The following is a 13,259-nucleotide window of genomic DNA, read 5'->3' as shown; positions in this document are numbered from 1 at the left end:
GCCCAAGTGCCAGGGTTCAAGGAGGGCAGCGTGTCCTTCCCAGGCTACCACCTACCATATGCCAGCTGCCGAGATGTCCTGGGCAGAGATCTAGGCAGGTCTGCTCTGCCCCACCGTTTCTCAGAGGCTCCACTGCCCTCCTTCCTTCCTCTTGGGGGTCCCCTGGACAGCTCATTGGAGGGTGGAGGGTACACAAGACACACCGACCCGCCAGTGGGATCAGGCATAGGAAAGCCAGAGCTGGCTAAAGCACCAAGTGTGGCTATAGGGTGAGATTGTTGGGGTGAGGACAGCAGGGGAGTGTGTGGGTGACCAAGCACAGGGGTGGGCAAGGGCCCCCATGGTGGGGAGGTGGGGAGAAAGGCGAGCACCCTGAGTTGGACAGACTACATACATTTGGTGTCCTTTTCCTTTCTTGATGTCAAAAATATTTGTCATGCGGTCCCCTGCCAGGATCTTGGCTGCTGGGCTGGGGTCAGAGTGTGTCTTTCCCAGAGACCAAAGGTGTCTGAGTGACACCCACGAGCTCACCTCATGGAAGGGCCCAGCCGTCTGCATCATGCTTTCCCTCCCTCACCCACTGAGCCCTCAGCCTTGGGTCCCTGAGGTTTCCCTAGAGGACCAGGTTTCAGGAGAGTAGCACCAGGAAGTGACTCCCTATCCTGCCCTCCAGACTAGCAAGGGTGTGATTCAGGTGGGGGCCTCAAGAAGGACCAGACAGGAAAGGGAAGAGCAAACCTTGACTCCTGAGGTTCATTTCTGCAGCCTTGGCAAGGCCCCCGCCCTCTGTTCCCCATATAGGCAAGGTCGAGCAGGAGAAGAAGGAGCAAAAGGAGATTGACCGGCACATGAAGGACATGGACCGCGACCTGAGGAAGCTCAACGTGCTGCTGAGCAAGAACCGCTGCAGCTCAGAGGAGCTGCAGCACAACAACGTGGTGGCCGAGACAGAGTTTGTGCGTGGGCTGAAGGTCAGTACACCCCGCCCTGCCCAGCGCGGGTGCCCTTGGCCCCGTGTGGCTTTGATTTGGGCTGCAGCTCCTCCATCTCTGATGGGACTTGGGTGCTGTAGCCCTAGCCTTTGTGGTCCTCAGTCCTGCCCATAGTTCTGCTTTCATCCTGTAGGATGCAGAGAGGGAGACCATCGAGATGCAGGAGAAGCTGAACCAGCTCAGCGAAGAGAAGGCCACCCTCCTGAACAGCCTGGTGGAGGCAGAGTGAGTCCTTGGTGCTACCCATGTCAGCTCTCTGTCTTGCTCTTTTTTTTTTTTAATTTTATTTATTTTTTATTTGTGTGTGTGTGTGTGTGTGTGTGTGTGTGTGTGTGTGTGTGTGTGTGTGACCGACCAGCTCAGCCCACCAGGGGGCTGGGCTGGCTGGCATGTGGTGCTGGGGGATTGAACCTGCGGTCCCTGTGTTTTGCTAAGCTTGTTCTAAGTAGGTGCTTTAGACCACTGAGCCATCTCACCAGCCCTTTGCCCTTTTTTTAAAATTTTATTTTATTTTATTTTGAAGAGTAAAAACAAAAGCAAAAGCAAATAGCAGAAAGAAAGACAGAAACAGGATAACCTACAACAATACATATGTAGCAGTTTCAAAGCAAGAATAGCAAATTAACAATGGTTGTTATATTTTTATCGTCAAATCTGTTGCTCAGATTAACAGATACAGCTATGCGAGATTGGACAAATGATTGAATATTGGTGTTTTCTTTTAATAAGCTTTTTTTAAACTTTTTAAATATTTACTTTAAAGAGAATATAATAATTACTATGAAACTAGAAATGGTACACATTTAGAAGACCAAGATGAGAGGCATCCAACCATGCTGTCAATGTCCCTACCCCAGCAGTACATCCGTGGGTGTGGCCACCATTCGCTAGGACCTTTGGGGGTGTCTGTGAGCGTGCCTTTGCAGATCACAAAAGAACCACAAAAAGCTACCACAGACTTGTGGTCTACCACCTTTGGTGGCAGCCAGCCCTCCAGCCACACCAATCACCAGTGGAAGTCAAGTGACTTTCTTTGACACAACTTGTTAAAATATGTATTTTTTAAAAATTTAAAATATGTATTATTTTTATGCTGTCTGATTATCAAACACCCAAGCCTCAGCATCTTAAAGCCTAAGGCTGTGTGAAGGAGGGAAGGGAAAACACGATTCCAGCTCTTCTTCTTTCCCATAGAAACACTGGTGTCTCAGTTACTTTTTCCTCATTGCTGGGACAAAATACCCAACACCCCAAATTAAGGAGGGAAAAGTTTATTTAATTAGTGGAGGTTTCAGTCCATACTTGGCTGGTTCCCAGGCAGAGGGCAACCATTCATGGCAATGGGAAATAGCAAAGAGCAAGAGTGAAAGGGAGGAGGAGGGCCTTGCTGGATAGCTCAGTAGTTTAAAGTGCCACTTGGGCAAATGCAGTCAGGCACATAGGACCGAGGTTCGATTCCCAGCTCCAGATGCAGCGGCCAGGGTTCAATCCCCTGCCTGCCATGTCAACTCCACCCCACCCCTGGGATGTGCTGAGACAGCAAGTGAGACTGGGCTTGGTGGCCTGCCTGTAATCCCAGCTCTTGGGAGGGTGAACACAGGTGGATCACTATGAGTCAGATCTACATAGTGAGGCCCCATAGATCCTATAGACCTGTACAAAAAAACCCAAAGAAAAACAAAAAAACAAGAAAGCCAAAGAGAGGAGTAACAGCAACAGAGAGCAAATAAAATCTGTCTCCCTTATGTCACATTCAGGCTACCCTCCCCCAGGCTGGAGTTAATTAATCACAACCTCTAGAAGTCTGCCCCATGACTGCATGAGGCTTTGGGGGGACAATTAGGCACAAACTAACACCTGGGTAGGTATATTGTTTTTCTTTCTTCTTCTTCTTCTTTTTTTTTTTTTTTTTTTTGGTTTTTTATAGAAGGGTCTGTAGGGGGTTCAGGGTCTCACTACTAGGTCAGACTTGTAGTGATCCGCCAGCTTACAGCCTCCCAAGAGCAGGGATTACAGGCGTGCTACACGCCCAGTCTCAATGGCAGTCTCAGCGCACCCTGGGGGCAGGGGTGGGGGCAGGGCCTGCACGGCAGGCAAGGATGGAACCCTGGTCTGCATCTGCCTTAAGCAGGTGCTTTAATCCACTGAGCTAGTTGGCTGTCCTCTTTTTTTTCTTTCTTTCTTTCTTTCTTTCTTTCTTTCTTTCTTTCTTTCTTTCTTTCTTTCGTTCTTCTTTCTTTTAGCAAAAACCTTTCCCTTTGAAACAGTTTTTATATATTTGTGGCTGTTTGCATAACAACGCATATGCATCTATAGCTCCAGCCGGGATGGTGGCTGGGTCCACACCTTGAGGGTGCACTTCAGTACATACAGCATACTCGGGGCCAGTGGATCCTAAAAAGGTTGTCCCTTCCTTGTAGCCTGATAGGCCCTCCCATGCCTAAAACCCTCCGGGACGCATGCTCTTGGGGTATGTGTCCTTGGTGCCATCTTAACAGGAGTGAACAGAATGTACAATGAACGTTTAAAATGCATTACAGGAAATGACACATTGCAATGACTCCTCTCAAATATTCCTCCCCACTTAAAATATACTTCTCCCATCATTCTTGACATTTTCTGAAGCAGTTCTGGAAGTCCTCTTTCCTGAGTGTCTTTACAAGTTATGATCGGAACTATGATAGCAGTGAATGCTGCTGCCGATTGCCATCCCACAGAAAGGCACACTTGTGAGGACACCATGGTGGGTCCTTGTCTACCTTACCTACTGGATATGGCGTCCTGTGACTTCTGGCTCTTTCCCAGGACCAGGATGCCCATGAAAGATAGCATCAAGGCAGCCCGACTGAAGACACACACAAAACAGAGTTCCCGTAACCCACTCCAGAAAGTGCCAGGAACAGTGGAATAAATGTGGGCAAAGTAAGGGGCAGAATTTTGAGGATTATTAACAACTGTCATTATTATTATTATTATTATTATTATTGATATGGGGTCTCAAAACACAGCTCAGACTCGTAGTGATCCTCCTGTCTCAGCCTCCCCATTGCTGGGATTATAGGCATGTACCACTACACTTGGCTTCAGGGCTGGCACAGTGTGCCCAGGGTTCGGACCCTGGCACAGCATGCAGTACTGACACAGGAAACAAATGATCTCAGGGAGATGACCTCCAAATGATATAGGGGAAAAATGATTTTCCATCCTGAAAGTTACCTGGGATGAGTTTGTGTTCTCTCAAACTGAAGAATGAATTTTAAGAACAAACAGAGGTTATGAGCAGAATATATTTATTGGGGGAAAGATAGTTCCTGTCCAAGAGAGGGACAAAAGGGGGGTCCCAAGTGGGTGGTCCCCAAGAAGCTGTCTCTTCCAGGGACTTTTATAGAGGAAAACCATGTGCTGAGGCTGGTGGAGAACATGGGAACTCACTTAGGTGCGCATGAGGTGGGACAAAACTATGGTCAGCCAATGAGATTACAAGCACCGTTGCTCAGGTGAAATTGACTGAATCCAGTATCAAATGGGAAAGCGAGTCACGTAGCAAGCAGGCATGAATACAGAACAGGGTCTCTTCCTGTTGGGAGCTGGGCTAGTGACTCATTTGGGCTCTTTCAAGGTGACTGATACCTATTTAGAATGTCAATCCCTGCTGCCCATCCCTAGGGAAGCATGTAGCTGTATGTTTCCTCTTTTGTCTTGAGGTCTGGCCCATAGGGGAGTGTCTGTCTCTTCCAAGCTGCAAAGTCACCTTGTCTTCCATATTGTCTTCTTGAGGGCCTGGCCCTCTCTGCCCGCCTATAATAATTCTATCTAATTTAGCTGCCTGCAACATTACTGGGCATCGAACTCAGGACCTTGCGCTTGCCAAGCAGGCACATATGCTGCCGATCTATCGCCTCAGCCCAGCAATGTGTCTCATTGTAATAAGTTTTTAAAAAAATGAAATTCACCATATCCTTTTATTACACCTCTTCGCTTTAGGCCATAGATCTGTTCAGACTTTCACTTCTTAAGTCAACTTCTATGGATTGTTTTACTTTCTCAGCTCCTGAAGTTATATATTCATGTTTCTTCATTTCTCAGTGTCTTTCTCTCGCAATCCTGTTCATCTCTCATCCTTCTCCTCTTCTCTCTCCTATGCCTCCTCCTGCTTTTCCTTGCTTCCCTCCCTGTGTGCCCCTGGTCTGTGCATTTTAAGCATTGACAAAGCTCTCTAGCAAAGAGCCAGCCGCAGAATAAGCTTTCAGCATCAAGAGCCTCTCAGTCTCTGCTGCTCCAGCTCAGAGGCTAGGTGAAGCCCTGGAAGAAAATGGACTTGTCCAGCTCTGGTGTCACCTCCCTCACCTCTACAGACACCAGATCATGCTTTGGGAGAAAAAAATCCAACTGGCAAAAGAGATGCGTGCCTTGGTGGATTCAGATGCCAGTCAGATGGAAATCCGCACCATGAAGGCGGAAATCCACAGGATGAAGGTGAGTGTGGGACAGCGGATGTGGACAGGGCTTGGAAGGACACTTTGTAGCCTGAGGATCAGGCTCCCTGGGGCCACCCTGGCCAGGGGGAAATGGACAAGAATCCTGGGGACAACCCCAACCCCACACAGCCACCTGTACTGGAACCAAGCACAGGCCGCAGGTACTAGGCCCTCTGACCTGGCTCTTACCTCAGGGTCTGTCTCTACCCCAATAGCATGGGGGTAATGACAGTGTCACGAACCTCTTGGTCACAAGTCACACACAGTTTTACATGAATCATTTCACAAAAAACTTTTTTATCCTTACTTCAAGTAATCAGGCAAGTTTTCTGATATTGAAAACTGGGTGTGGTGGCACATGCCTCGAATCCCAGCACTCTGAGAGGCTAAGATCAGGGGATCAACATTTCAAGCCCAGCCTGGACAACCTGGAGACACCCTGTGTCCAAGTGAAAAGGACTGAGGCGTAGTTAGCATTCATGAGAACCTGGGTTCCATCCCCAGCACCATGCATTTCACAATAGGAGGGACAGGAAGAGCCTTACACAGTAACAGTGTTCAGAAAGACTACCCTCTTCATGTCTCTCATATTTAGTGAGACTTCAGGGGGGGGATCCACATGCTGCCTGTGACACAGCTCTGTCCAGGGGTTCCCTGGTGCAGTCCTGGACCTGCCTTTACCCTTCTTCCATCTCTGGGCAGTTTCTGTCTTTGATGGATGGTTCTCATATGCTGGGGTGAATTTTTCCAAAAGCAGTGGAAGTCCTCCAGAGAGAGACCCACGAGGACATATATAGGGTGTATTCACAAATATGGTTGAACGTCTATTTACATTTTAAAATTTTATTATAGTACAAGACACATTGGCATTAATCACCTCCCAAAATACTGCCCTTCAATTCAAATCCATCTATGCCATCCTTATTGCCATTTTTTTTCCCTTATTGCCACTTTCTAAAGCAGTTCCAGAAGTCCTTTTTCCTGAGTGTCTTTACAATGTATAATCAAAAATGCAGTGAAGGTTGCTGCCACGTGCCATTCACAAAGGCGGGCTTATAAAAACATTACAGGGTGTCCTCATTCACCGCCTGGCATGGTGTCACTTCTGGTCCTTCCCCAAGTCAAAATGACCATGAAAGGTCATTTTGAATTCAATTCAGAATAAAATTAAAGATATTCATGAAAGAGGACTTCCAGACCTGCTTCAAAAAGTGATGAGGATGATGGGACAAATGTGCTCAAAGCAAGAATGAGGATTTCGAAGGGCATTAATAACAGTGTGACTCTTGCCCTCATCAATTTTTAAAAATTTAAACAATCATATTTTTCCATCACCCCTCGTATACAGTCATGTGCCACCTAACGGACATTCCAGTCATGGGTGACGTAGGGATACAGTGATAGTTCCCTAGGATTACATCACTGAGGGAAGTTGTCTTATTCTTTTTTTTTTGTGGAAAACCGGGGATTGAACTCAGATCCTTGCGTTTGCCAGTCAAGCGCTTATCCTACTGAGCCATCTCCCCGGCCCTGTCTTACTCTTATAGTGTGATTTATTTCTCTAAACATGTCCCTCCATGCTGTTATGTTGAACTGTGGGGGACTCAGGTCATTAATTTCTGACATTGCCAGTTAAATAGAAGACCCAATGCTATTATGGTCTACTGGACTCTTTTAGAATATTTTGCTGAGTTTACACACCTATAATATTCAATAACGGAACTTAGAAAAAATGGGGTATACAGATGAATGTCCATTTTGTATCTGTGTATTCAAAGTGGTTAGGATAGATATATAGTTGCATTCTCTTAATGAATAGAATGATTTGTTCTAATGGTGTTTGTAAATAGGATCTCAAGTCCGCATCTTGTACAGCAATTAACCACTAAGAAGAATATATGCAGTGTGTTATTTGTTGAATCTGTACTTCCGATTTGATTTGAAACTGTCTCATTGCTGTTTATCAATAAAATTTTGGAAAAAAAATATGTATATACAAGATAGTTAGGATAGATATACAGTTACTTTCTCTTCATTGAGAAGAAAGGTTTGTACTAATATTGTTTAGACAAGATATCATGTCTGCATCCTGTTCTCTGAATAGCTAATTTGAAGATGACAATATTCGATATATTAATTATTGTAATTGTCTTACCTGTTTCGAAACCATTTTATTGCTATTTCATCTTTTTTCTCATTAAAATGAATAAAAAGAAAAAAAAAATAAAATAAAAAAATAAAAATAAAATAAAATAAACATGCCCCTGTCAGGAGGACGCATGACTACATACGGGGTGGGAGTCTGCTCCTGGGCTCCTGGAGGCTGCAGCGTCCTGCAGTTTCCCGTCTACAGCTAGTGCTGTAACTCAACCCGAGTCCAAAGAGAGCGAACCTGAGAAGGGCGAGTCGGGTAACACCCAGGCCTGTGCCGGGTTCCAGAAGAGGAACAGCCACACCCTTCCTTATCCTGTTCTTTTTCTCCATAGAGACTAGATAACCAAAAGCATGGGTAAAAGGGCATGTGAAATGTTGACTGCAATAGAGCCATCAGATTACTATATCAAGAAAAAAGAAAAAATTGCACGATTGTGGTTATGTTTCTGCCAGAATCTGTCAGTGTCACATCTTTCAGTACTTTTTCTTCCTTGCTTGTTTTCTTCTCAGTCCATTCTGTTGAGGGACAGCTTAACATCCAATATAGTGTTCTTAATTTGCACATACCATTCTGTAGGCTCTGATACATATACATGTGCATGTAGCCGTGGCCATAATCAAGACTTAGGATACTTCTGTGACTCCAGAAAGTTCCCTTGTGGGCCTGCGGGGGATCTCGCAGAACCCAGCCTGCAGCCTGCAGGTCCCTCAGCCAGCTTCCCCCTGGGTCACTGTCTTGGTGCATTGTCATAACCAACAGACTGCCTTGCCACCACTACTACCCAAACCATGGAATTTAGTCAGATTCCACAGTCCTGTCCGTGACGGCCTTTTGCTGTCCCACGATGCACCCAGGCCACACTGCATACTCCCATCTCTCCCTTTCCTCTCTCTCTCTGGCAGCCCTCTCTTGCTTGAGGTTGTTTTGTTCTGTACTAGGAAACAAATGAAGACCTGCGGACTGACCTACATCCCTATCACTTTTTTACTTTTATTTTGAGATAGGGCACAAACTAGCCACCACACTGGGTATTACCCGGTTCTTTCCGTGAATGTGCACTCATTCCTACCAATGCGTGCTGCCCACACACTGCTCAGGGCTCTCACTCAACCCTGCCAGTCCTGTGGAGAATGGCCCCAGCAGGGGACAAGCTGTGGCAGGTGAGGCGGCAGCTTCCAGCACAGCTGGTGTCCTGGACCAGTCCAGTCCCTCTGTCCTGTGCCCCCAGGTCAAGCACGGGCAGCTGCTGAAGCAGCAGGAGAAGATGATCCGGGACATGGAGATGGTGGTGGCTCGCAGAGAGACCATCCTAACCCGGGCCGAAGGGCAGAGCAAGATGGACAAGAAGGTCCTCACCCGGACCGACTTCCGCTACCAGCGGACTGAGCTGCAGCGGAAAATCAAGGAAACCCACAAGGTGAGCAGTGGTGAGAAAACATGGTCTTTTCCTACCTCCATGACCCAAGGAACATTCTGGAAGAGTGCGCTTGATCTAGCTCTATGTCTGTCCTTGTGGGTGGGCATCATGATGTCCCTGCTACTGTCCTTCTGCCCATTGCCAGTGGTCACGATACCCCCATGCCTGGCCTGAGGACGCTTACCCCGTTGCTGCACCATCTGGGGTCCCACTCCAGGCTGTGGTCCCACTCTAACTTCCACCCATCTAGTCCCATCGCTGAGTCTTCTCTGCTCTTCATTCCCAGGGTCTGCAGTCCGTGCTGCTACAACACAGCTGTGACAGAGACGGGACTAGGGGGAGGAGGGATGGTGGGGGCCAGCTTTGGGACTGGGCAGGCTCATCTGTCCTGCCCTGGTGACAGAAGCCACTGCATCCTCTGGGCTGTGACCTCCCTCTGTGAGGGGACACATGGCCAGTGTTCTGGATCCTGCTGGATGGAGATGTGGTGGCCGTGAGCATCACCTGTGCTCAGCAGGGGCCTCCTGAGTACCCCTTGTCTGGTGCTGTCCAGACCTGACCCTGGAAGTGTGTCTTGGAGTCTGGCACACTTCGCCTGGGAACTGAGGCAGCTGTGTTTGCCTTTTATATAAGAAAAATTGCCTTTAGGAAACACAATGTTCAGACAAGCGTGTGACTCTCAGCAGGAGCTCGGGACAGCCTGCTGGGGATTCAGTGGGCACCACTAGTGCCTGTATGCCTATCCACCAGGCCACGTCCACCAAGCATGTTCTGCGTACCTTGCCCTGGGAGGGGACAAGGCCAGTGCTGCCCTGGTGCCACTCTTTTAGCCATCATCAGGCCAGAAGCCTGGCTTGAGCTTTCCAGGTGGGCCCCACCAGTCTGCTGACCAGCTGTGCAGCTGCAGGTACACAGGAAGGCTTTCCAAACCCATCTGGCCTTGTCTGCCAGGGCAGAAGCTTCAGGAGCTACCTCCAAGGGAGGTGAAGGTTCATGGGAACAGCGGCAGTGTGGTGGCCAGGGGGACATCAAGGAATACAGTTCCAGAGGCCCCCAGGCACTCATGTGGGGCCTCCTATGTGGCCCCACCAGAACGCCTCATGTTCCCTGGCCTGCTACTCACCAGGCAGTGTCCAAGGCCTCCTGTCCCTGCAGGCCACTCCCAACACAAGTGTGCAAGCAGGACCTTTTCCTCATCCTGCCCATCCCAGTCCCTGTCTGGCCTAGAGAGTCACTGTCTTCCTCTTTCTTTGGACCCTGCATAGCTGCCAGTCATAGCTGTTCTTTCTCAATCACTCTGCTTCCTTGGATGGCATCTGCCGCATCCTTGCCACCCCCTGCTGCAGACATCCTGCGGCACTATGTATCCGAGGCTGTGTAGGTGACCCCTTCCTGCTGGAGGCCACTCTGCTGGCACACCCTGTCCCTCACCATTGACGTGTACTCCCTGCGTTGGCTCGAGGCTTCTTAGATTTCCCAGCCCAGTACATATTGAGAAGATTCCTTGGGCCCTCAGCCTGTCTCTGTCTGCTAAGTGACCAGGGTGCAGGGGCCCAGCAAGGACTATCTACCTCCTAGGCCACTGAGCAGTGCAATAAGACCATATCAGAACTGGAAGAAACTCAAAAACTGCTGAGCGGCTCCCTCAGTGAGATGCAGGAGAAGCTGTCTGGGCTGCAGGTGGACAGTGACATGCTTGACACCAACATCAGGCAACTCACGACCCTCAAGCGGCAGGTAAGAGTCCCAGGAGGTCCCTCAAACTCAGGCCACTGGGCGGAAGGACAAGACACACCCAGGAGAAGCTGGTCTCTTCCAGGCTGCAGGCAGTACCAGTGGTGTTTGTTTTTATGGTCTTACAATTCCTTCCTCCACTCAGCAAGTATCAATCACTATCAGTTAGGGGCCAGGTACTAGTCTGGATGCTAGGACTGCAGGACAGTTAAGTCAGAGCTCCTCACCCTCCTCGCAGAGGTTACATCCTGTGGGAAGGGGGACAGAGGGCAAGCCCACCTGATAAGGAAAAAGGCAAGATGTATTAGATGGGGGTAAATCCTTTGAAGAAAAATAATCAGAGAAATCATGCTGGGGCATCAGGCTTGGATGGGGGAATGAACTTTGAGTGTGGGGGCCTGGGACTGAGAGGACAAGGGACCAGGAGGAGGCAAGGAAAAAGCGACCCTAGGCAGAGGGACAGCAGGACAGGGAGGGCCCTGCAGGACTGCAGCAGTTTCGACAGGAGCACTGTCTTGCATTTGGGCTTTTGTGTGAGGGTAGATGGGAGACAGTGGGGGGATAGGGGTCACAGGTGCCCTGGGATTCCATGGAATGCCCTGGCTCCAGGGGTGTGGGGTTGAGGACCCAGGGCACACACAGGAGGCTCTTGAAGCTCACAGCTCTTCTGGAGCATGGTGTGCACGGACGAGGGTGGCCACCGTGCTACGTACATAATTCAGGAGCCATCCCAATCGAACTTCCTGTGGACCTGACTGTGTGAGTGTAAGAGGGGGGTTCAGGTGTGGCTCCCAAGATTCAGGCCTGGTCAGCTGAGACAGGAGCATGTTCTGTATCAGCCTTGACAGACATTACAAATGTCCCTCTGCAGCCAGACATGGTAGTGCACAACTGTAATTCCAGTGCTCTGGGAGGCTGAGGCAGGAGGATCATTAAGTTCAAGCTCAGCCTGGGCAACTCCTCAACTCAGCAAGACCCAGTCTGAAAATAAATAAGGGGTGGGGCACGCCTGTGGATGTAGTGTAGTGCAAAGGGCCTGGATTCCATCTTCAGTACCACAATAAATAAATAAATAAATAAATAAGGATCCCCAAAACCAAGGAAATAATAGTTACTGAGACTGCAGACTTCAATCTCCAGTACAAAAAATAAGTCTGGGATGGATGAACAAGGCTTCTAAGCAATGGCGATCTGGCAGTCCCTGAGGTCTGGAGATTCCTTGCCTCCCTCTCCCAGGTGTAGTTGGTTTTTTTTTTTTTAAATTTTGTGTGTGTGTGTGTGTGTGTGTGTGTGTGGCCAGCTCAGCCCACCAGGGGGGTGGGGCTGGCTGGCATGTGGTGCTGGGGGATTGAACTGTGGTCCCTATGCTTTGCTAAGCTTGTTCCAAGTAGGTGCTTTAGACCACTGAGCCATCTCACCAGCCCTCCCAGGTGTAGTTTTCTTCCCTCCCAAGTGAGCTGCAGAAGGTCAAGGGCTGGTGGGTGTGCCTCTGATTCACACGTGCCGACGAAGGCTCCCTCCCCCACGCAGAACCTTTCGGAGATCGTGACCCTGCAGACGCGCCTCAAGCACCTGCAGGCCGTGGTGGACGGAAAGTACATATTCCTGTTCCGCTCCCAGAAGTCCATGACGCAGGAGCGCAAGCGCCTGGAGGGTCGGCTGGCCCTGCTGAGCACCATCTTGGCCCGTGTGCAAGAGGAGCACCCCCAGTTCCAGGAGGCCCTGCGCCCCATCATCCAGAAGATCAACAGCAAGCTGGAGTTCCTGGGGCCCTCGTAGACAATACTGGGGATGCTCCCACTTCCAGAATCCAGCCCAGACCACTGGACCTTAAGGGATTTTCGATCTGTGTGCCCCTGGAAGGACACCATTTACAGGAAATGGACAGGCCAGCCCCAGAGGAACTCTTTCTTTTTCTTTTTCTTTTCTTTTCTTTTCTTTTTTTTTTTTTTGGAGGAACCAGGGATTGAACTCAGGCCCTTGCGCTTGCCAGGGAAGTGCTTATTCCACCGAGCCATCACCCCAGCCCCCAGAGGAATTATTTCTCAGCCATTCAGTTTAACTCAAGTTGAACCCAGCATCTCTGGCAGCACTGGGTGATCCTGCCTGTCCCTTTCCCATCGGCAGGGGAAATCGCCTGGGAATACAAAAATCTCACACTCCCCCTTGTCCAGGTAAAAAACAGTGGGTGGTGGCTCCCCAAGACCAGCCTTGTAGAGGAAGAAGAGACCCCACAGAAGCCAGGGGTGGGACTTGCAGGTGCGCACTGGAGGTTGCTTCACTCGTAGCACTTTGCTAGGGCACAGCTGAGGGCCCAGTCACTTTCCGGGTGCCCCCTCCTCTCCCCGCCTTCCCCACACCACCACCCAGAGTGCAGGACCTGGAGCACTGGGCTGTAACGGGACTTCAACACGCTGGGGCCTGACCACCTCTCCCACACAGTGGCTTATTTCTCAATTACCCTGTGGCTTCTCCGTAGGTGA

General features: G+C 49.4%; 1 protein-coding gene across 1 annotated transcript in view; it reads left to right on the top strand.

Moving 5' to 3' along the window:
• The window catches only part of Ccdc40 (coiled-coil domain containing 40), a 72,810-nt gene extending 59,663 nt beyond the window's left edge, over positions 1-13,147 (top strand). Inside the window, exons 17-22 of the mRNA XM_023699248.1 lie at positions 802-971; positions 1,126-1,217; positions 5,348-5,468; positions 8,854-9,042; positions 10,621-10,779; positions 12,307-13,147. Coding sequence (XP_023555016.1) covers positions 802-971; positions 1,126-1,217; positions 5,348-5,468; positions 8,854-9,042; positions 10,621-10,779; positions 12,307-12,555 — 980 coding nt within the window. The 3' untranslated portion in view covers positions 12,556-13,147. The remainder of the gene's footprint in view (positions 1-801; positions 972-1,125; positions 1,218-5,347; positions 5,469-8,853; positions 9,043-10,620; positions 10,780-12,306) is intronic.
• The last annotated feature ends 112 nt before the right edge of the window (positions 13,148-13,259 follow it).

The sequence above is a fragment of the Octodon degus genome, unplaced genomic scaffold (genome assembly GCF_000260255.1).
Source record: "Octodon degus isolate 3935 unplaced genomic scaffold, OctDeg1.0 scaffold00112, whole genome shotgun sequence".
In the NCBI taxonomy this organism is placed as follows: Eukaryota; Metazoa; Chordata; class Mammalia; order Rodentia; family Octodontidae; genus Octodon; species Octodon degus.
Note: the sequence above shows the minus strand (reverse complement) of the source record. Positions and strands in the feature narration are given on the sequence as shown.